The sequence below is a fragment of the Henckelia pumila genome, chromosome 1 (genome assembly GCF_033568475.1).
Source record: "Henckelia pumila isolate YLH828 chromosome 1, ASM3356847v2, whole genome shotgun sequence".
In the NCBI taxonomy this organism is placed as follows: Eukaryota; Viridiplantae; Streptophyta; class Magnoliopsida; order Lamiales; family Gesneriaceae; genus Henckelia; species Henckelia pumila.
In genome coordinates this window covers 149449121-149472759 of record NC_133120.1, presented here as the reverse complement: position 1 = coordinate 149472759, position 23639 = coordinate 149449121, and the positions used below count along the sequence as shown (strand labels likewise).

The window sequence follows — 23639 nt, the reverse complement described above, 5'->3', positions numbered from 1 at the left end:
AATCAACTTCAGAAATTCTCATAAATAAACCTTAAAAACTTAAAATAGAATCAAAATGTTATTATTTTCAACCATTTTTCTTATTTCCCAAAATATAATCGGCGATGAATTGCTCATTTTCAATCAATTTTCTCAAAATGTATTTTTATCAATTTCGACGCTTCCGCACATATAAGTATTTAATTAAACTTTTTATCATTTTTTCCACAAGTATTACATTACTTCGAAATATTTTTATCACATATACTATGTTAAATTTTAAAATACCTAATTTTTTAATATGATTTTCTTAAAAAAAATTCTAACATGATTTGCCGTAATACCAAACACACTTTCTAATCCCAAATTTACTTTTCTGTTTACAAATAAGTAGTCAAAACTCAAAAGTATTATGTTGAGAGATATCTGAAAGATGGAAAATGTGCTTAGGAAAAAGAAATTAACAGTGATGTGTGTGGGGTTGTGTGTGTGTGTGTGTGTGGCCATTCAGTAAAATTAAATTTCGGAAATGGAACGAACAAGTCTCTTTACTTCTGTTCTTTTGCCTAACATCAAGGAACAGATCCGCAGCAGACTATTCTGTCACGAATCAGAACTTAACGAACTGAATCTAAAAGTTAAAATTATTTATGTTTCAATCACAAAAGATTACAGGATCTAAAAGAGTGAAAGGACATTTGCAGATCACAACTAATAAATATCTACCTGATTTATGCTAAGATACAACATATATTGATGTTATTCCGAGGAGAGCGAGAGACACAGTAAAGTATGATGTACATATACGCAAACAGACGGGATATAAATTCAAAGATGAAATAGCATGAAACCTGCCGTAAGTTTTTGATGATCCAGGTCTGTCAAACGAGAAGAATTTTTGACATGGAAACCCAAAGAAGATGTATACTTGCTTCCCCTATGTGCAAAAGCTAAATGAGATGTTGGAATTCAGGCCACCACTTTGATAGCCTCATCAAGGGAATCGACTGTGGCATTTTGTTGTGCCCAAAGTTGTGCATATCTCCCATTCTTCGATAAAAGGACTTCGTGCGGTCCCTGTTCTAAAACCCGTCCATTTTCCAAAACTACAATCTGAAATCCATTGAAGAAAACATTTGACATAATGCTGATTGTTAAGGAACACTAGCAATGAACATGTGAAATAAATGAATAAGTTAAGAGGAATCTAACAAGGTACCCATCATAGATTGCAAAATTACGGTAAGATATCTATGAGGCATATGGTAAGGAACCACAAGAGATTGCCCGTAAAATATCTGTTACCCACGGTTACGACATCGTGTCAGCATATGAGAAACCATGGATAAATTTACCACAAAAATATTTTCTTATGTTTTAAAGTGTGGAAAATGATCATACTTTCCAGCATCCAAGTGGGAAAAGAGTTCATACTCACAAATTGGTATATTGCGTTGGGTAACAATCAACTAAAAAAAAACGTAGTAAATATATGGGTACGTTAAGTAAGAATTGGTGCAGCATATGTACCTGATCACACTGCATTGCCGTTGTAAGCCTGTGAGCAATAAATATGGAAGTTCGGCCATTAGCTAGGGATTTCAATGCACTTAAAATTTCTGCTTCTGTTGTGCTGTCAAGAGCACTCGTAGCTTCGTCACAGAACCTAAAGGCAAAAAAGTGAAATAAAAAGAAGCACTCAACATCACTTGTGGATTCGTCAATCCTCATGAAAGCTTTATTTTGTGTTAATAAAGAGAGAAGGCTCTACCGAACCCCATCACAATGCTAGCATTTTTTGGAAACAAAACAAAACATTTAAGTTCTCATGAAACTTCAACATGTAGTTCATTATATTATTGAAGTGTGAATTACTTTTACCTCATACTCATAAAACTTACCACACAACTTTTACCTCAAACTCATAAAACTTACCACACATTAATCATAATTCATATAAACTCCCTTAACGCTATTGACTGTTAGAAAAATAAAAAGACCTTTAATTTTAGAAACAAGAAGATTTAAAAGATTTAAACTTGGAAAAATGCCTAATAGTCAGCCAGAAATTGATTTGTTACCAACCCAACCCCAAACCTTAGCCGGTAGCCCTGAGCACCAATAATGCCATAATTAGTTTATCCTCTATGAATAGGGTAAATCAAGAGAGAAAATATTTTAAAAGAGAGGCTAAAAGCGGGTCGTTAAATGAATCGGGTCATGTAAAAGTTAGGACTTCGGAGGCACTGGTCTGCAATTATGATACCAGTCGTGGTAGAAGCAGCATGTGGTGATGGATCCAGCTGTACTGGTGAGCAAAATAAGGAAGAAGTCACAGGCAGAGGGCATAACGATGGTGCAATTAGCTGATGTGAGGCTAGACTTGTCCAAGGAGCAGAACAGAGGGAAGGAGGAAGAAGTGAAATGGTTGAATCATGATGGGTCAAGGTTGGTACCATAGTTGTTAAGGGCGCAAGGCGCAAAGGGTCCTGGAGCCTGAGGCGCAAGGCTCAAGGCGAGGCGCGCGCCTTATCGAAGCAAGGCGTAATATTAATTTTTCAGAAAAATATATTTATTTAATGATATTATATGACAAAAAAAAAAACTATTATTGAAATAACTAATCTAAGCAAAAATATATCATATCACAAAAAATATTTATCTATTACTGCTATTTCATAGTAAAGTACATTTATTTTGATAATGTAGTAAGAAAACCTTTCATTATTCGTATATTTATGCCTTACTTTTACTTTTCTAATCCAGAATACTGATATATTATTTTTAGTATGATGTGTGTAGTTAAGAAATCTGTTATTACTAGCAGATTTTTTCTTTACTTTTATTTTTCTTTTTTGCCATAATAAGTGTAGGGATTTTCTCTACTAACTTGTCCAGTGAATTAATTTAGATTCTAGTTTAATGCAGATTGACAATTTAGATCCTAGTTTATAGTTGTTATCAATCTATCAATATATCTAAATTTGAATATTTTAGGAAATAGAACCTCAATTAAATGTTTTTTAAATTAAAAAGGGAAAATATGCGACTTTCCTTAGGCCCATTTATTTTATTCTAGGGTTTGATGGACTTTCCTTTCTTATCTTAAAATTTAAAACACAAAAAAAATTATAAAAAACAGAAAAAAGACTGAGGCGCGCCTTAGGTGCGCCTCAGTGGGCTTCATTCGCGCTGCGCCTGGGAACATCCCAGGCGCAGGGGCTGAGCCTTGAGGCGAGAGGCGCTCGCCTTTGACAACTATGGTTGGTACGATCATTCCATGTGGCAGTCTTGATGCCTTGGGATGTTTTTGTGTTTGCGACCATAAGCAGAAAACAGGGGAGAAAAATGAAAGGGTGGTGAATGGTGATAGAGCGAAACACAGAGATGGTGGTGGAATTGGATATAGGTAGGTTGATTCACAGTTTGCAATGGACACCTCTTTGGCAGATGATTTCTAATGAAGTGGAGGACATAGAAAGAACCGAGGCAACCGAGAAAGAGATGGTGGTGCCAGTACCAGCAAAAGGGAGGAACGAGTGAATGAAAACATGGAAAAAGGTTATATATTCCAAAAAATTGTAACAACTGACATAAAAAGATAAAATAATTTGCAAATCAAAATAATTAATTAACTTCAGAAATCATTAAACATACACACATAAACGTATCTTAAGAGGTGTCCTCCCCACAGACCCTAGCAGCTTAATCATAGTCCCCAAACTCGTTGGGTTTGGGCACATCTATTAGAAAGTAATCCCCCCGTGCTCCCAAGTTACTTCAGCCAAGCATACATTGTCTAAAACAAGTAACAGTGATTACATCATTTTGGAAAATATGAGAACAACTTAGAAATAAAAATTTATTTCACTCTTTTGAATTCAGCAAACCAAGAATACTATAAGAAAAAAATTGCACTTGCCTTTTTCTAAATATAATTTATATTTTTTCAAAAAAATATATATGTAATTTATTTAACCCACAGCACTCTGCTAACTCGTATGGAACAAGCATGTCAAACAATGGGTATGCATGGACAACTTAATTACTGAAAAGTGGTGCAATTAAATTGGCATGTCAAAAATGTCCTCCTGAAATGTTGGAATTATTTGCAATAAGATATGGCTACAATTGAAAAAGGTAACTGGAGCAGGCTACCATGAGATAAGATCTTCTTTCTGAAGAGATTATATGGGTCCGTGCAGCATTTCCACGATATTTTTATGATCAATTAATGGGGCTTGGTTGGAAGGTGCATTTGCACGTATGTAAACCAGGTGGAAAGTGAGCATAATCATGATTCTCAGTAGTGGGATTTTGGAAACAACCTTGAAACGTTTAGAGAGAGAATTTCTCTCACTTCTCTCCCCTTGAGAAATAATGTGGGTTTGGAGTTTTTGTGTTGATTCGGTGGTATAATTTCTGGTGGTGGACAACTTCAATGTAATCGTCCGGCCACTTTCGTCTCCGGTAGCAGCTGCGGTGGGTCTTCTCCGGCGAGCTAGGGGTTCAAAATTCAAATTTTGAAACTCCCGCCTTTCTGTTCCTTCACTTCTTCTCGGTTGCACAGGCATGGGGTAACTGAGCAGGAGTCTTGCGGTGCTTTAGGGCTGCTTTAAAATCTTGCATTGGTGTTGGTCGAGCTCGTTTTCTGTTGGGCTCTGGTTTTCTTCACTCTCCGCTATTTCGAGATTGCTTTCAGTACTATTGAGGTATTTGGCTGATACTATTTCCTTATCTTAGCTTCGGCTCAGGTTTTTTTTTTTTTTTCTTGTGTGAACCTTCTTCTCGTGTGATTGGTTCTTGCGTGATTGTGGTTGGTGTTTGGTGGCTGGAGAGGTTCACCGAGCAAGGTTTATTGTGGTGATTATAAAGTATTCGACAAAATGACTGTATCCGTGAAGCAAACGAATTTGAATACAATGGATGATGGTCCAGTGAACACGATGGGTGATGATGTTGTTACAGCTGATATCTCTGTTAACCAGACAAATACTGAGAACTTGAATGGGCATAACAATCGACAGAGTGATGCTAAAAGAATGAAACAGCGCCGATCGACACCATTTGCTAACTTGTTCAAGTCAAATCGATTCTCTGGGAAAAATCAGAAGTTGGAATTTGTTGAGTTCAATGCTGAGGAAGATATTCATTTTGACTACGATGTTATTGATACGGTGGACAAAGCGTTTGGCATCTGTTTGTTGGGATTTGTTGTAGGAGGAAGGCCACCGACTCCAGCTCTTGTTGATCTTGTGCGGCGATGGGGTGAGGGTATTCAATTCCAAACTTATGACTCGGATTGGATTGTATTCACGTTCCCGGATGCTAGTGCTCGTGAGCGTATTATTCATGGGGGCAATTACATGGTATATGGATTTCATCTTTACTTGAAAGAAATGCCACGTTGTTTTCGTTTCCGTGAAGAGGACATGATTGGGATACCAACTTGGGTTCAATTTCATGGGTTACCTCCGGACTGTTGGAATGCTCACATCTTGAGTAGGTTGGCTTCGATAGTTGGAACCCCTATACATACGGATATGCTCACAAGTAGTAGGAAAAGAACTCGTTTTGCTCGAGTGTTGGTTGAAGTGGATCTTGGGAAGGAACAACAAATTGAGAGGTTGAATGTTAATCTACCAATTGGGTTGGTGGAAGTAAAGATTGTCTATGAAAACAATCACTTGATTTGAGAAACTTGCAAGAGGGTGGGTCATGACAAGAACTCTTGTGTGCTTGAGGCTGTGGATGAGGCTCATCGTAGAGAAAGAGGTAGTGTTTCGCAAAGAAGATTCCGATCTAAGAGTGTTACGTGGAAACAAGTTGGGCGAAGGGGTCGATCCATGCATACTAAGCCAAGAGGACACATGGATAGGCTACGTGACAGTGGAAATAATGAGGAACACAAGACCGTTGAGGATGTCGAGATTGCGCAGATTGATGATGATATAATAGAAAGTGGTGATCCTGCAACCAACAAAATTGATAAAGGGAAGTCTATCATTGTAGAGGAGAGTGTACCAGGTGGTTACATTCCTTAGGAAGGGACTTCGAGGAGTGCTGAAAATTTGCATGAAAATGTAGATGAAGAGGGCTTTAAAAAGGTCGTTCATAAGAAAAAAAACAAAAGAAAAACTCGAACAAGAAAGGGGGATACATCCTTAGATGAAACTTTAGCCCAATTCCTTGAAGGGCTGTATGATAACGACAGTGGAGGGAAAATACCTTCAAAACCAGATAAGAAGGTCACTTGAGGGAGTAACAACAACAATAAAAAAAATGAGGATAAGAAGAGTAATAAGAAAGGAAATGGGGCTGATGGTGGGGGTAAATCGGGTTATCAATAAAGGTAGCATCTTGGAATATAAGGGGATTCCACAAACCCCTGAAACAAAAGAGTGTATCTACTTTTATGTACACTCAACATGTGGATGTTTTTGGTATATTGGAGACTAAGTTGGAGGAAAAAGATTTGCATCTTGCCATGAGACTCCGGTTCAGTGGCATGAAGGTCCTATCTAACCTTCTATGTTGTAATAAGATTCGCATTTTGGTTATTTGGAACCCGAATAATGTAAGAGTTGAGCTTTGTGGGATGGGAGAACAACATTTACACGTTCTCGGATATTAGGAGTAACAAAAATTTTTTGGCCACCTTTGTTTATGGGATGAATAAGTTGGTGATGAGACGTTTACTTTGGGAGGAGCTTTGTCAATTTGGGCACAACCTGAATGAACCTTGGACGGTTCTTGGAGACTTCAACAATGTCTTGTCCTCGGAGGATAAATGTGGAGGACTCTCGGTTCGTAATTATGATACCAAAGACTTTGTGGACTGAGTGAATGAGCTCAATTTGGTGGATTTGAGATATACCGGGAACCGTTATACTTGGATGAGTCCGAGTGTCAAATCGAAGTTGGGTCGTATTCTTGTGAACCCAACCTAGTTCGCTGGTTTATTTGGGGCGGAAGCGGCTTTCTTGGCGCCGGGTTGTATATCCGATCACTTCATTGGTGTTGTATCTTTTGATAAAGACAATCATAGCAGATGTACTCCTTTCAAATTCTTCAATATGTGGACTTTAAGTGATCGGTTCAAGGAGGTAGTGGAAAGCAATTGGTATGCGAAGTTAGTGGCACGGCACAATTTATGTTGAAAAAGAAATTGAATAGATTGAAGATACCGCTTAAATCCCTGAACAACAAAGAGTTTGGACATATCTCTTCTAGGGCACACAAAGCCAAGGAAGATTTGATACTCATACAAAATCATATCTTACAAGGAGGTAGTATGGATAGGGAGTATATGGATATGAGAAAGAAAGCGGAGGAGGTACTATTGGAGGCGGAAAGACTTTTTGTGGCACAAAAAGTGAAAGGAGATTTCATCAAGCAAGTTGATCGATGTACTAAGTTTTTCTATGATTTGATTCGAAGGAATAACAAGCGAAATGCAATCTCCTATATTCGAACTCAAGATGGGGGTGAGACTCGTGAACCCGATGAAATTGCCGAAGCATTTGTTAATCATTTCAAGGGATTGTTGGGTACTACTAGTTAGGGAAGAATGGAATTGGATTTGGATGCTATGAATGAAGGTGCCAAGGTTGATACAAGCAAACATGACTTGCTTGTTGCCCCGGTTAAATTGGATGACGTGAAACATGCTCTGTTTGATATTGAAGGTGAGAAAGCCCCGGGGCCGGACGGTTTGGATCACATTTCTTCAAAGAAGCTTGGGATATTATTGGGGGAGATGTATTCAAAGCGGTGCAAGAGTTCTTTGTGAATGGTAAGATACTTAAGCAATGGAATCATGCCAGCATTGCACTTGTGCCCAAAACACAAAGTGCGAAGGAGGTGAATGACTTTAGACCTATTTCTTGTTGCTCGGTGTTTTATAAGATTATCTCAAAAATCATGGTGAAATGACTCAAGGAGCTGATAGGGGACCTAGTGAATCCGGCACAAGCGGCTTTTGTCAGGGGAAGATCGATCGTTGATAATGTTCACTTGGCCCAAGAGTTATTACGGGGGTATACTAGGAAGAAGTCCGCAAAGAGATGCACCATCAAAATTGATCTACAAAAGGCTTATGATATGGTTGAATGGGACTTCTTGAAGGAGACTTTGGAGGTGTTAAATTTTCCAATGAAGTTCATAGCATGGATTATGGAATGTGTGACTACTACTTCTTACTAGATTCATTAAGGGCCAATTCCATGGTTTCTTCAAAGGGATGAGGGGTTTAAGGCAAGGAGATCCGTTGTCACCGTTGCTCTTCACTCTTTGTCTTGAGGTTTTTTCGAGAATGATGGGTGTTATGGCACGTAATCCGAGCTTCAAATTTCATGCTAAATGTTATGATCTCCGCATCACTCATTTGGCATATGCGGACGACTTATTATTGTTCTCAAGGGCGAAGCGACAAAGTGTACTCCTGATGTTTGAGTGCCTTATGAAGTTTGGTAAAATGTCGGGCATGAAAGTTAACTTGAATAAATCCAATGTATATTTGGCAGGGGTTGATCATGACATAAAAGAAGACATTTTGGAAGTATTGGGAATGAATGAAGGCATGCTTCCTTTTCGATATCTTGGTTTACCACTCTACTCTTCTAGATTGAAATCGTCAAATTTTTGTGTACTTGTGGATGCAATACGGAACAAAATTTCGGCTTGGCCTACTCAATCACTATCCTATGCCGGGAAGTTGGAGCTTGTGAGATCGGTCCTTCAAGGGGTACAATGCTTTTGGTTATCTATTCTACCTATCCCCGAATATGTACTTGAGACAATCTCCAGGTTGTGTCGGAAGTTTGTTTGGCCTACAAAGCGGCCACCTATTGCATGGGAGAAAGTTTGTGGGCCAAAAGAGGATGGAGGCTTGGGCATCAAGGATCTTTCTATTTGGAATATAGCACTGCTTGCTAAAACCTTATGGAAGATTCACATGAAGAAAGATAGCCTTTGGATTCAATGCATTAACATCGAGTTTTGGAAATATGGTGAGATTTGGGATTGGCCTTGAAGGGAAGATGAATCTACATTGATTAAGAAATTGCTTTTCATCCGGGACTTGATTGTGGAGAGAGTGGGTTCAGTTGTTGAGGCTAAAGTGGTGCTTGAGAGTTGGTTTGATAGGAAAGGAGGATTGAATAAAGCTTACGTCTTCCTTAAGGGTAACCGGGGTGCGTGGCCGTGGAAACCTCTAATTTGGAAGAGCTGTATCATTCCGAAGCATAGGATTATTCTTTGGCTTTTTGCTCATGGAAAGCTACTCACCAAGGATCGGCTTGGGTTTGTGGAAGATTGATTATGCCCATTGTGCAAACAAAAAGATGAATGTAATGCTCACCTGTTCTTTGAGTGCAAAGTCACTGCCATCCTTTGGAACAAAGTGCGGGATTGGTTGGGTATGAGGAAGAGAATGGCTACTCGGCATACTATTTTGAAGGCATTTCGTGGCACATATAGGGGCAACTCTAGGCTTGCAAAACTACGAGTTGTGGCTCTAGTTGTATGTATCTATCAACTTTGGATCTCTCGCAATAGGGCGGTATTTGACGATGAAAAACCATGTGTTGAGAAGATGCTGGCTAAAGTGCAAGTGCTGGCATACATTTGTACTCCTTATTAGATGGCGATAGAATGATTATACTGTTTCTTTATGTTGCATGATCTTTCTCCTGGGGATGCCCAGTGTTTTTGATTCCTTGGAATATTATTGATTTTCTCCTGGGGATGCCCAGTGTATTTGTATTATTCTTTACCTTTTAATGAAGTCATTTTCATTAAAATAAAATAAAATAAAATAAAAAATAAAAATCATGATTCTCAGTAAAGACCATATTATGTATACACTTCATCATATTACATGATTTACTAATAGTCTACCATTCATTATTTCTCAAATACAAATTTAACAGCATTTTTAGAACCATGAGCCAGGCAACAAAATATAACAAAAAAAACAGATGAGTGGACAGATCGATATACTTGCAGCAATGATGCTTGAGAGTTCAATATCTAAGAAGATACTTACATTATGGGAGGTGCTTTCAAGAATGCACGAGCAAGTGAAACACGTTGCTTTTCACCACCGCTTAACTGCACAATAGGACAAGGAACTTTTCTAAATAGAAATGAAAAACTGATAAAACCTAAGAGCCAAAGCATATATGAGTCTACTGTCAAAGGCTAATGTGACTATTTGTTTCCAATTACCAGGCATCTCGAATTACTAACCCATCCATCATTAGAGAATGGCCATGCTAACAGCAGATGATAATGTGAAGATGAAATAAAAAAACCTTCTGAAAGTAGTCAGGAAGAGGATGATACAGAGTTTATGATTGAAACATACCGCAGGTTTAGAAATCAAAAGTTGCTGCAAAATATTATTTTCTGCCCAAGTTATTCTTGAAATATGACTTAGGTCGTAAAAAGAAGAATTTTGCGTGCAAAAACTAGAAATATATATAGGTTATAAATAAATATATAATCAAGAGAAAAATGTTAATTTTAACAATAGGTTCAGTGGAAGGGTAAAAATAGAAGCCATACCTTAAGCCCTCTCTCCCCAACAACAGTTGAATATTTCTCTGGAAAATTCATAATGGTGTCGTGAATTGCTGCATGACGAGCTGCATCATACACCTGATACAAGAAAACAATTGGAATACGTGAAGAATTATGAAATGTGCAATCTGACAGCTCAAAACCAATATAAATTTAACAAAACCTCTTCCTCTGTCGCTGAAAGGCGGCCATAATGAATGTTGTGGAATATGGTATCATTGAACAGTACCTGCCAGCAAAATACAAGTCCTTCATACAAATCATAGAACCAGAAAGCTTTTAGTTCTACGGACCTAGATTAAAAATCACGAGTAAACAAAAGACACTTACAGTATCTTGAGGAACAACGCCGATGGACTTTCTGAGGCTCTCAAGAGTTACCAACCGAGTATCTTGACCATCTATTTTTATCTGTCGAATAGCAAGGTGCTTGCAGCCTTGAATAAAGTCTAGGACCCAATTTGGTGAAATAAAATAAAGAAAGTGTTGCAGCTCTTATTTGACAAATAACTAGCATGATTTTATATGCTTCTGCTTTTTAATTAATCCTGGTAAATCGGAATGTATACACATTGCTGCTATAAGCTACAAAACATAATGACCACAGACGGTATGAGAAAAAAAAAAGCTGTGTAACAATGAAACTTAAAAATGGAAGTGACCTAAAATTCATCATAAAACATCATGCAGAAAATAAATGTTAAATCTACTTATTGTATCAAAGAAGGATTCAGAAAAGGAAATGGTTGCATTCTTACATGTCCAGAGTGGGCATCAAAAAACCTGAAGAGCAATCTAAGAATGGTAGACTTTCCTGCAAATAAGCAGCAACCAGCTTATCAATCTTTTATGAAAAAAGATAACAAGAGCAGAACTTAAAATGTAAGAATCCAGAATGAATTGGCATCTGTCACAAGATATATATAACATAAAAACAGAAATAGCATGGATATCACCAAGAACTGAACCTCAATCCAACTATCATACATGTAATCAATACTATTTGAACAATTTAACTAAGAAACATTGTCAGTGTTGTACTGAACAAACACCGGCTTGGATCAAAACGCAACAGAGTACTAGGAAAACAGTATGCAGAAGAGTATACAAGAATTGATAGGAAAACTGATTGCCCATAGATAAGATATGCATTGGCTAAATTCTGTGAAACATGCATATACTTAGAATAATTTAAGTTGCGTGAAGGTCTCAAAACAAAATTTTCCCAAACTCATACAAGTTCAGCCCATTTTACCTCCATAGGAAACAAAAACACCACATTATTTTCTTATAACATCAGTATGTATGTCAGTTTTCATAGATGTCTCTGGTCCAGGGACTGAAATACATATTCTCTCCCAGGCAAAAACTTCAAGCAACCTAACAAGTGAATCCAAACTGATAAGCATGTATCAAAAGTAAGTGGAAGAATAAAAAAAATATTTTTTCAGCAACTATATCGCTAATAACCAAACATGAAGCACGCGGAAGCCAACCATCATCAAATACTTAGAAAAGACAGATGTTAAATGATGCACAGTCAATTTCAAATTATCTAATTACCACTGCCACTTGTTCCAACAATAGCCACACTTTTCCCCGCTGGCACAACAAATGACGTTCCATCAAGAATCTTCCTTTCTGAAAGATAACTGCACGAGCAGATCACAAAAGAAACGTAAGAGATGTACATATACAAAAATAAGCTATAAGATATGATATCACTGAACCGTTTGAGAGAACCCAATCATCATGGTCGTTTAGAGTTTTTCAGCAAACCAAAGTGTTGAAGGTAAATGATTGTGATGTCAAGGTAAATATTTTGTCATTTAAAGAGAATACCAACACTTTAGTTTCAAACTTCTATATCAATATACGAAGCATAAAACTCTGGAATGAATCAATGCCTAAGTACATGAAAATGCGGAAAATGCAACGACTTCCAGATTGTATCATGCTCGACACTTTTAAAATCCTTAGCAAGTGAAACACAAATCACTAAATGTTTCAATGATAATTGCAGAAGTATATATATAATCTTTCGTCGTTGTTTTCTGTTGTTTCAACGGTGACATGATCTGAACACAAGTATGAACACTTATGCATGTGCATCCAAGTTTAGATTACAGCAGTTAGATCTGTTGCAATCCACACATCCTCTTTCTAGCTGCATAATAAATACCCACAAACTTTGCGGTACTTTTCTTCGATATAACACAAGGACCTAGAGTTTCATGTACCATTTCTGCAGACATTATTTTTATATATCGTATTTTTCTACTGTGTACATAAAGAATTCATTTTGACAGCAGAATGCTGACCAGAGATTATAAAGTGAACCTGAAGTGAACGTTGTCAAATTCAATGCCACCCCCAGTTAATTTCAAAGGCTTGGCATCATCCATGTCCCTGATTTCAGCCTTCTCCTGGAGGATGAATCAGAAAACTTGTCAGGATTTTAAGAAATATAAATTATATACAACACAAGTCAATCACTTGACATGAGTGACTGAAAAAACTATGAACTTAATGCAGGCAAGTAAAAACACATATACCACACAAGACTTTATTGCAACAAAAAACATTGCTCACTACATGATTAAATTGTTAAGGTTCAAGGTAAAATCATCATTGCACACACAAAACTACATAAGTTAATGAAACAAGAATAATTATTCTGTAAAATCTTGCTTACATTTCTATTGATAATGAACAGCATTTATACATCTTACATACCTAGAATAAAAGGTCACTAAATCAGTTAATTGATCTTATGATCATTTCCAATTCTAGATAACACAAAAAAGGAATGAGTATACAAACTAATATCTCCTAAATAATTTCTGAAATCTACAACATTCCCCTCAAGCTTAGGAATAGATATCTTTCATTTCAAGCTTGCTCCGAAGATTTTCATGACTTGGCCTTGTGAGGCTCTTGGCAAGGATATCAACTTCTTGATCCTGTGAGGAGATATAACATAATTTGATGCCTCCCTCATCCATTTCATTCTTGATAAAGCTTTGGTCTATCCTCACATGTTCCATTCGATCATGTTGGACTGGATTGTTCACAATGCTAATGGCAGATTTACTGTCAGTGTACACATTGATCGGTGTGCTGATGGTAATTCTCAGGTCTTGCGTTAATCTTTCTAGTCAAATAACTTCAAACATCCCTTGTGCAATAGCTCGAAATTCAGCCTCAGCACTACTTCTTGTTACCACGGTTTGTTTCTTGCTTCTCCACATAATCAAATTTCCCCACAGCTTCGAGCAAAATCCAGAAGTTGATTTACAATTATCACTTCCATCCTAGTCTGCATCAACAAATCCTTCAATGCTCCGATTATCACTTTTCAGGAGCCCGAGTCCTCTGCCAGGAGTTCCTTTGAGATATCTCAAACTATGATTCACTGCTTATAGATGACTCTGAGTTGGGGAATGCATGTAATGACTCACGACACTAACAGCATATGCAATATCAAGTCGTGTGATAGATAAGTATATTAATCTACCAATCAGACGTTGGTAGCTTCCGATGTCTGTACAAGGTTCATTCTCCTTAATCCTCCTCTTCCAATTTTTCTCTAACGGGGTTCCAACCGGTTTGCAGCACAATTTTCCGGTTTCTTGTAGCAAATCAAGAGTATTTTTCCTTTGAGAAATGAAGATGCCCTCTTTACTTCTAGAAATCTCCAATACCGAGAAAATACTTCAAGGATCCCAAATCTTTGACCTCAGATTCTTTCCTCAATTTTTTTGAGTTGATAAATTTCAATACTGTCATCACCTGTAATTAGAATATCATCCACGTACACAATGAGGATGGCCTTCCTTCCATCTTCTCTTTCTTTGATGAAAAGAGTATGATTTGTCTTTCCTTGACGATATCTTAATCGCATGAGAGCGGAGCTAAATCTGGTGAACCAAGCTCGTGGGAATTGTTTCAACCCATATAATGATTTCCGCAGTTTGCAAACTTTATCTAGCTCATGTTCAGACTGGAAACCAGGTGGAATCTTCATGTACACCTCCTCATCAAGGTTACCATTCAAGAACGCATTCTTAATATCAAGCTGGTGCAATTCCAAATCCAAATTTGCAGCAAGAGATAACAACACACGAATTGAATTGAATTTAAAGCCTTGTGCCACCAACCGAGCCTTGTATCTTTCGACTTGTCCATCAGCTCTATATTTCACTAAAAAACCCATTTACTTCCAACCACTTCTTATCTTTAGGTAGATCCATTATATCCCAAGTTTTGTTGTCTTACAGAGCTTTCATTTCTTCTTGCACAACGTGTTCCCATTTTCTGTCCTTCAAAGCATCATCAATATTTTTGGGGATTTTCACGCTGTCAATCTTTGCTGTAAAAGCTCAAAACTAGGAGACAACTTTGTACAGGTTAGAAAATTCGCAATTGGGTGCATAGTACAAGATCTTATCCCTTTCCGTTGTGCAACTAAAAGATCCAAATCAATGCTCATGGCAGGTTCCCATTCTAGGGTCGATGAATGGTTGTACTAAGAAGTCTTTGGTTTGCGTGAGTAAGTATGAAGTGGTTTCCTTGCAACTACCTCCAGTACTTTCTCCATTTGTTCGTGAATCTAGATAGGGTTAGAAACAGGTATTGGGGCTGAATATAGAGGGTGAGACACGTCTTCTGATATGGGTAGTGACACAGTACGATCCCAACTACTCTCCCCAGTATTATTTTCCCCCTGGAGACCAGTAGAAGAGTAGAAAAAACATTTTCAAAGAAGGTTACATCCAAAGAAACAAAGATTTTTTTTTGTGAAGCCCTGAAGGGGAGTAACACTTGTATCCTTTTTGGGTAGGGGAATATCCTACCAAAACGCACTTAAGTACCTTGGGATCAAGTTTACTCCGGTTTGGTTGTTTATTGTAAACAAAAACCGTACACCCGAAGACTTTCGGGGAAAATGAGCTGAAAAGATTAAGGTTGGGAAGGCAAGCAACTAAAGAGCTCAAAGGAGTTTTGAATTTGAGTGTTTTCGAAGGTAGACGATTTATCAGATAAGTAGATGTGAGAATAGCTTCCCCTAACAGGAATTAGGAATAGAGCTAGTGAGGGACCTAGCAACTTCTAACAAATGACATTTTTTTTCTCAGCCACCTGGTTTTGTTTGTTGTATCGACACAAGATGTTTGATGGTTTATCCCATTTTCTCCCAAGTATTGGCTAAACTCACGTGATAGGTACTCCTTCCCATTTCTGTGCGAAGAACAAGAATATTGGACTGGAACACATTCAAAACAAATTTATGAAATTGTTTGAACCAATAGAAAGTTTCAGATTTTTCTTCAATAAGATATACCCAACATAACCTTGTGTGATCATCAATGAAGGTGACAAACCATTGAGTTTTAGTGAGATTAAAAGTCCTAGTAGACCGCATATATCACTATGGACTAGCTCAAATGGTTTTGAAGGTTTATAAACATGTGCAGGGTAATTTGTGCGTGATTATTTTGCAAGCACACTGGTTCATACTGAAAAGAAGTTCCATTTTATTGATAAAAAGATGGGGATTCAAAATATTCATATATGAGAAACTAGGGTGTCCCACGCGTTGATGCCACAACATTACATCAAAATTAGAAACAACTGACAAATATATGGAATTTAGAGACTTAGCAGGGCTGGAACTTTTTCTCCCAAACATATAATACGACCCATCTCTTTTCTTAGCAACTCCAATCATCTTCCCTAAGAATTGTCCTGATATTCACAATGAGAAGGATAAAAGGTTACAACACAATTCATATCCTCTGTAAGCTTGCTAATGGGACAACTTTGGCATAAACAACACTGATTTTAATGTCATATTTAATAAACAAACCGTGCCCTTTCTTACCGTAGGTGACACTTTTCTAGCTGCAACCCAAACATTATTCTGCTATTGCAATTTTTTTATAAGTATCAAAAACTTCTACTGACCCAAACATATGGTATGAAGCACCTGTGTCAAAAGTCCAACAATCTGGTTGAGATTTTGATAGAAAATCGTGATGGATTATACCTGTCTTTGCCATGGCTGCAGTAGGCGTTCTTGGGTTTTGATTACCAGGTCCCATGACACTCTAGTTTGTTGCAATAGCTAGCTCAACATGTCCAAATTTTCGCTGGAAAATTCAGAAGCGACATTAGAAGTAGATTCCGCGATATTGGCTGACTAAGGCTGTTGTCGCTGTTTCTTGGACTTCCAATCGGTGGGCTTGCTGTGAATTTCCCAACAATTGTCACGAGCATGGTTGGGCCTCTTACAAATATCACACACAACCCGATCCCGATTATTTGATTGATACCCACAGGCTATATCTGGTTTATTGGGTCTATGCTTGATGTCATGCACATAGTCCTTTTTGTGCGCGACCAGGGCCGATCCTTGGGTGTCTAAGGTGAAAGTATCCCGTCGCAAAGAATTCAGCATATCTCGGCGTCTACTTTCCTCCATTCGGACTTCAGCGAAAGATTCACGAAGTGAATGAAATGGTTTTGTGCCAAGCAATCGGCCACTTCGTCTAATTCTGGATTTAAGCCCTGTAAGAAATCGAAGGTCTTGAAGTATTCGGTCACATTCAGGTTGTCTTGCCTCTTGTTTCGATTTTTCGACCGAATCTCGAAGCATTGAGAGGTATTTTCTAGTTCTGAATAGATCTCTAGTACTGCGTCCCAAATCTCCATGGTTGTGTTGTAATAGAGATACGTTCGGCCAATGGACGGCTCCATAGAATTGATAAGTCAAGCCATTACAATAGAGTTTTCAACTTCCCATGTACTGAATTTTGCGTCAGTTTCTGAAGGAGCTTTGACAACACCTGTAAAATATCCAATCTTCCCCCTTCCCTTGATTACAAGAATGACAGATTGAAACCATTCTCGAAAATTCAATCCATTCAACTTGTGTTGGGTGATTTGCAGTGATTGACTGTCAAATGTGGGATTAGATGATATGGTTTGACATGAAGTGGCCTGAGTTTTTCCATCAAGAGATGCTTCTAAGACCATTGTAATTTAGGGTAAAAAACATAATATGCGGGAGGCATAAACACCTTGGATCGGTGTCTCTGATACCATGAAACAAAAATAATTATTCTGTAAAATCTTGCTTACATTTCTACTGATAATGTACAGCATTTATAGATCTTACAAACTGTTGCAACCCAGATTTCATAGATCAAATATAATTCTGAACGCCGAATTGTAAGTTTATATATATCAAATATAAAATGTAAACCCAGAGTATTAACTCTGTAAAAGAGCTCTTGCTCTACCCTAGCAATGTTACAAAACTTCTCAAGGAAAATAACAAAATGTCCTAACAGTCCTCTCCTACTTCACGTTTTATTCTGTTCTCCGCACGTCTAGATTCTTCTGAGGCCTGGGGAACTCTTGGGCCAATGCGTTTTATATTAGGACTCATATTAGGCCCATTAAATATTGAGACACGTAACACATACCTAGAATAAAAGGTAACTAAATCACTTAATTGATCCTATGATCATTTCCTATTCTAACAGAAAAAGGAAAATATACAAACTAATATTTCCTAATGTAGTGTTTGGTAGAGCTTTTAAAAAGCACTTCTCAGTTTTTCCTTAACAAAATATCAAAATTTTGGAAAATTTTATTAAGGAAAAGCTGATAAGTGATTCCTAGAAGCTGTCTCAAACACTACCTAAATAATTTCTGAAATCTTCAACAGTTAAAACATATGATTAACACTTTTACGCAACCCATTACCCATCATGTAGATTGAATCAACACATAGCAGTAAATCAAATTATTATCCGAACTCAAAATAATTCAAGAAAAGAAAAGGAAACAAACACGATATCAACAGGTAGAAGTATAGTAAGGTCCTAAGTCGAATCTCAAGATTTTTTACTTCATTTGGTGCCACATAGCCACCAGCTATGAAATCAAGCATATTGGAATGGAGTAACAAGAAAAGCAGTACAATAAGCTTCACAACAAATAATTGATTTCACCTAAGCTAGCTGTCACAGAAACCTTCCAACTTATCTCTCATCATGTAGCCATGCTTCTTTGAATCACTTCTTTATTCCTAACTTCCCTTAACACCTAAACTTAATATCTAGTAATGTTGGCTGAAAACCTCGCTATATCTTTTACGTGCATTTAGATTACAATTACAAACCACAAAGAAATTGCTGTCTTTTGATAAAGAAGCTAGAATTGAAAGATTGAAGCATTACCAACACCACAAAATTGTTTTAGGGTTTGTGAAAGAGACATTTTTGTTACAGGACACACATAATTCTCACTCGAGCCTGTTGAACAAGCTGAGCTAAGAGCAACCCTTGAGAAAAGTAAAACAAGAAGATTAAAAACAAAGAACGATACAACAACTAAAATTTTGAAACACTAGCAGAAAAATGGAATGGAGAACTTCCAATTACTGAGACAATACCTCGAGTAAGTGGAACATGGCCTTCATGTCAACCAAACTTTGAACTGTTTCTCTATAGACACTTCCAAGGAAGTTGAGCGGAAGAGAAAGCTGAAACAATAGCCCGTTTACCATGACCTAGGAAGAGATGTTTGGTTATGGTTCTATAAAGTCACTAATATAATAGTGCATCCTTTGCGACAAAAAAAAATCGATTTTTTACCAAGTCTCCAACAGTCATACTGCCATTCATAATCCCATGTGAACACAAGACCATAGCTGAAGAGATTGCTGCACTGAATATCAAACTCTGGCCAAAATTTAATATGGCAAGACTTCTTTGAGTTTTTAATGCAGCAGATTCATATTCTGAAAGAATTTATGAATTTAATTAACTTGATATCAGTAAACATGTTAACAATAAATTAGCATATAATAATTAAATATATATACGAGAAGTAAATAATCCTCAACACATCAAAATTGCTGAAAATGAACTGTTTGTTATACTTCGCAATGTTTGAAGTTAGTTTGAGAAAGAAACAAGTGTTTCAGACTTTGTTTCCTTAAAATATCAGCTTCATTGCACAATTAAGCCTTTAGGAACATCAACCAATGAAGAATGGTTACAGTTTCTAAACCAAAAGCATAATCAACCACAGCAGTTTCATAGTTCAAGAGCAAACAGTTTATGCTGAAGGCAAAAGAGTCAATCTGATGCTATACAGTAAGTTATATCACAAATACATAAGATCAAGAAACAAGAATAGAAATGCTGCTTTAATATGATTCATGAACCCAAGTTCTTTATATCTCAGTGTTCTAAGATTTAAACCGGATAACACATCTTTTTGGCAAAACACTTGCATACAATAACAAGAAGTCCTATGTTTGTAGTTAGCCAGTTTAAGATGTTGGGGGGGGGGGGGGGGGGGGGGGGGGGGGGGGGTTGGAGGGCTTTCCTACTAAAAGAGAACTTTTTAAAGGGGAAAAAACTTACTTTGTAGAAACTCATCATACTTGTCAGCTTCAAAGGCCTCATTGTTAAAATACTTCACGGTCTGAAAAGAAATAGCAATCAAAAGCAATGTTGTTAAATTCAAGCCGCTAGCAGCAAATAAAAGTGTACACCAATTTTCAACAAGATTTGAAAGCCACCTCGTAGTTAATTAATGAGTCAATTGCCCGTGTACCAGCGTCATTATCTGCTTTGTTCATTGCCTTCCTGAACTTGGTTCTCCACTGCAAAATGATAAAGAAAAGCAATCCCTTGATTGTTAACAAGTAACAACTCAGCTAGAATTTTTTTTTTAAAATGGTGATCAAATAAAACTTCACATCAAGCACCCAAGAAACAGAGCCGTGTCTTTCATCAGTCACCAATAAATCGTAAGAAAGGTGGACGAAATGACAAGGGATTGATACAGAAAATATCTATCATTTCCAGAGGATGGCCATAAAATCCTTTAGCATAAAGTGAACATCTCATCGGAGGCACTACAACGAAAGCAAAAACAGTCCAGGCTATAATTTAGACATCAAATAAAACAAAGAAAAACACACCTGAGTCACAGAGAATGTGAAGATCACATATGCTGCAACAGAAAGGGAAGTAATCCATGCAAATGGTGCTCCTAATTTATATGCAAGTATACCGGATACCATTGATATCTGAAAACCATACGCTAAATCTGTTCAAAATGTATTAAGAAACAGGCACTGGAAGCAATAAGATAACCGAAACTCTTACATAAATAGCAGAAGAATTTTGTATTGCGTTAAAAATAAACCAGAAGATAGACCAATAAAGAGAAAAAGGACCACACCTCAAGTATAGTAGGCACAACATTGAAAACCATGGACGAAAGAATAAAATTTATAGCACGGCTACCACGATCAATAATTCGACTTAGGGCACCTGTTTCGCGACTACAAAGATAAGAGGTGAATGAAAGTTCATATTAGCAAAAGAAATGCTTCATAACTAAGACCATGGACAGTAGCACAACTCTAGCAGTCTAGCTCAAATAAAATGAAAAACTAGAAAACAGGAGGAAAAAACCTACAAAAACTAACTATATTCAGATCATTTGAAAGCTTTAAGGTCTTTCATTAAATTCAGTTATGAGTCGTTATAAACAAGAGTTACCGGGCACCTAATGAAAAAATATTTGCTAAGAGAAAGTTGTTGTGGAAATACCTAAGGTGATATCTCAGGTCAAGCTCATGCAAATGTGAAAACACCTGCAGGTGGACGCATCAATAGCATAAGCCAGGAAAAGCCTAAAATTTGAGTAACAATGCTGAATTATCAACTGAACATTGTGGTTGTAGCAAATATGTAATGGGTCAAGTCTAACCATAATTAGTTCATAGTTGTTACATGTGCATAACATCCGCGATTTTACTATCTGCAGTGCAGTTATTGAGATTTCTACTTGTGTTAAAATAGTTAATGTACAGGCAAGTTTGGGAGTGAGAGTCTTCTATACTTAACTGCCAACTGCATATCATTTATTCCTACAAACCAAATGCCCCATGATATAGGATAACATTATAACACATAATTGACTAGCTTGCACGTTTGTTGATGGCAATTCATAAAAGAACATATATAAATAATTCTATCATGTTGTGCATCTTTGTATATGGATAGCCTTACAGTTTGACACATTATTTTTCTTTCTTCTCGGAATCCTAATCCTATACTACCATGTTAAAGTAAAGAGCATAGTAGAAACTGTGTTTGCTTGAGGAAAATTATTGTAAAACAAGTCTAAATATAAGTTGGCAACCCTAAATCTAGAACAAAAAAATAGAACTATAATTTATTTATAGTTAGTACCCTAATTTATATTGTTAACTACAACAAATAGAAAATTTAACAGCACCTTCTTATAAATGAGAATATAATATTGTCTATCTAAAGTGAGATATTACAATCATGGCATGCTCACAATTTTAGCCTCCATCACAGGCTCACAACTCCATTAACTGTGGAATAAAAGGATTTATGCCCATTTACTGAATGAGGTCAAATTAAATTAGGAACTGTTATGGGGCCGTGGGTGGAAAGAATGCCAACTGGCTTGTGGGAGGCCAAAAGGTGAAAGCATGCATGATGCAATCAATATAGAAAGGGCACCAATAAAACACAGTCCTAGAAGGTAGAGCACCCATCCCACATATGCATTATTTCTAACAAATGAAGCACGCATTTGCCAAAAAACAGAAAAATCATAGCATAATTTTAATAGACAATATCATCAACAATCAACTATTACAATTCATTGGGACGTAACAAACAATTTAGATGAATGATTACTCAGTTTAAACACAAGGAAAACAATGAAGCTAGAAACTTCAGTCCTATACCTTTCTAGAAACCTGTCGAATAGTTCTCAATGCCACCTTGGAGAATATAGCAGTTCGTAGTTCTACAGCAAAAGTAAATTGCAAATAAACAAATGTCATATGTTTGACGAATCTTTAAATCAAACGTAGAAAACCAATGGGCGTGGAATACTGCAATGACTTACCATTAAAGGCAGCAGCCCCTGACCGAGCTATCCCATACCCAATAAGAACTGCAACTGGGGTAGCAAAAAGAGCTACAGCAGATGAATTAGCAACCGTAAACTCGCCAAGAGCACCTGCATTTCCAGTGGCTGTCGTTAACCAATCGACAGCTAACTTAAACAAGAAGGGAACCTGAACATTGATCACCTACAAGGTACGCAAAATAAATCAAAGAAAAATACGATATGGAATCACGGAAAAATCAACCATTTGCCAAAAATATATATATCGAAGAAACAAATTGTGTAGACTGTTTCTAATTACTTTGGCACCAATAAGGAGAGCCAGTGCAGCGATGACGCGTAGCCTGAATTCGACATTTTCTTTCATCCATAGGTATTTCGCCAAAGTGGAAAAGATTTTAGAGTCCGTAACTAGCTCCCCTGAAACTTCAACTTTCTTCAACGACGCTGTTGACTTCTGCTCTGTTTCGGAAGAAAACGGTGCATATCCATTTGGCGTCGAACCCTGAAAAAACAAACAATTCCAAAAAACACAAAAACCCTTTAAGAAAACTAACTAAAACAACCTCGATAAAAATGCAAGATGGAGAACAATTGATATGATTACCGGTTTTTGAGGCGGTTTCGCGGGAAAATCGGAGAGAAAAGCGTGGACTGAAAACGAGGTCGGTCTGGCGGAGCTCCATACTTTGCTGTGTCGACTTGTAGATATGAAATTCCGATTGAATGAGGAAACACTTGGTAAACGATTCAGGCATCGAGAAGAAACTGGCAGATTCATGATTCTTAAACACCTCGACGCGAATGTAGCCTGCATTTCTACTTTCTCTTTTTGCTTCTTCTCCTTTCTCTTCTTAATGCATTAAAGTACAAATTTACGGTAAGACAACATTGGCCGCCCTGCCAAGTGTTCGACGAAATGCTCGAACGTGGGCTCAGCAGAATCTTTACGACGCTCAATTCTGGCGTTCGTTTGTTTCTTTTGCTGACGTTGATTTCTGTTCAAACACGCTTCCTTTTTTTTATTTTTGTTTTAAATCTTTGGATGGTCAAATTTTACAAGTGGATCACGTATTTAAAGAGTTATTTGC

General features: G+C 37.2%; 1 protein-coding gene across 2 annotated transcripts; it reads right to left on the bottom strand.

Moving 5' to 3' along the window:
- Positions 1-611: 611 nt before the first annotated feature.
- On the bottom strand, positions 612-23559 carry LOC140877784 (ABC transporter B family member 25, mitochondrial). 2 transcript variants are annotated; one of them, XM_073281363.1, is made up of 20 exons: positions 23156-23559; positions 22850-23053; positions 22546-22732; positions 22382-22443; positions 21207-21250; positions 20833-20935; positions 20570-20677; positions 20165-20248; positions 20007-20067; positions 19230-19375; positions 19028-19144; positions 12904-12989; positions 12127-12215; positions 11322-11377; positions 10894-10974; positions 10727-10792; positions 10549-10641; positions 10028-10092; positions 1510-1645; positions 612-1092 (listed from the first exon to the last, which is right to left on the bottom strand). In XM_073281363.1, the coding sequence occupies exons 1-20, from the start codon at positions 23363-23365 to the stop codon at positions 949-951; spliced, it is 2142 nt and encodes a 713-aa protein (XP_073137464.1). In that variant the 5' UTR covers positions 23366-23559; the 3' UTR covers positions 612-948. The 2 variants fall into 2 exon arrangements, with proteins under 2 accessions (XP_073137464.1, XP_073137468.1); XM_073281367.1 differs by lacking the exon at positions 23156-23559 and having other exon boundaries at positions 22546-22659; positions 22850-23048.
- Between the last annotated feature and the right edge of the window lie 80 nt (positions 23560-23639).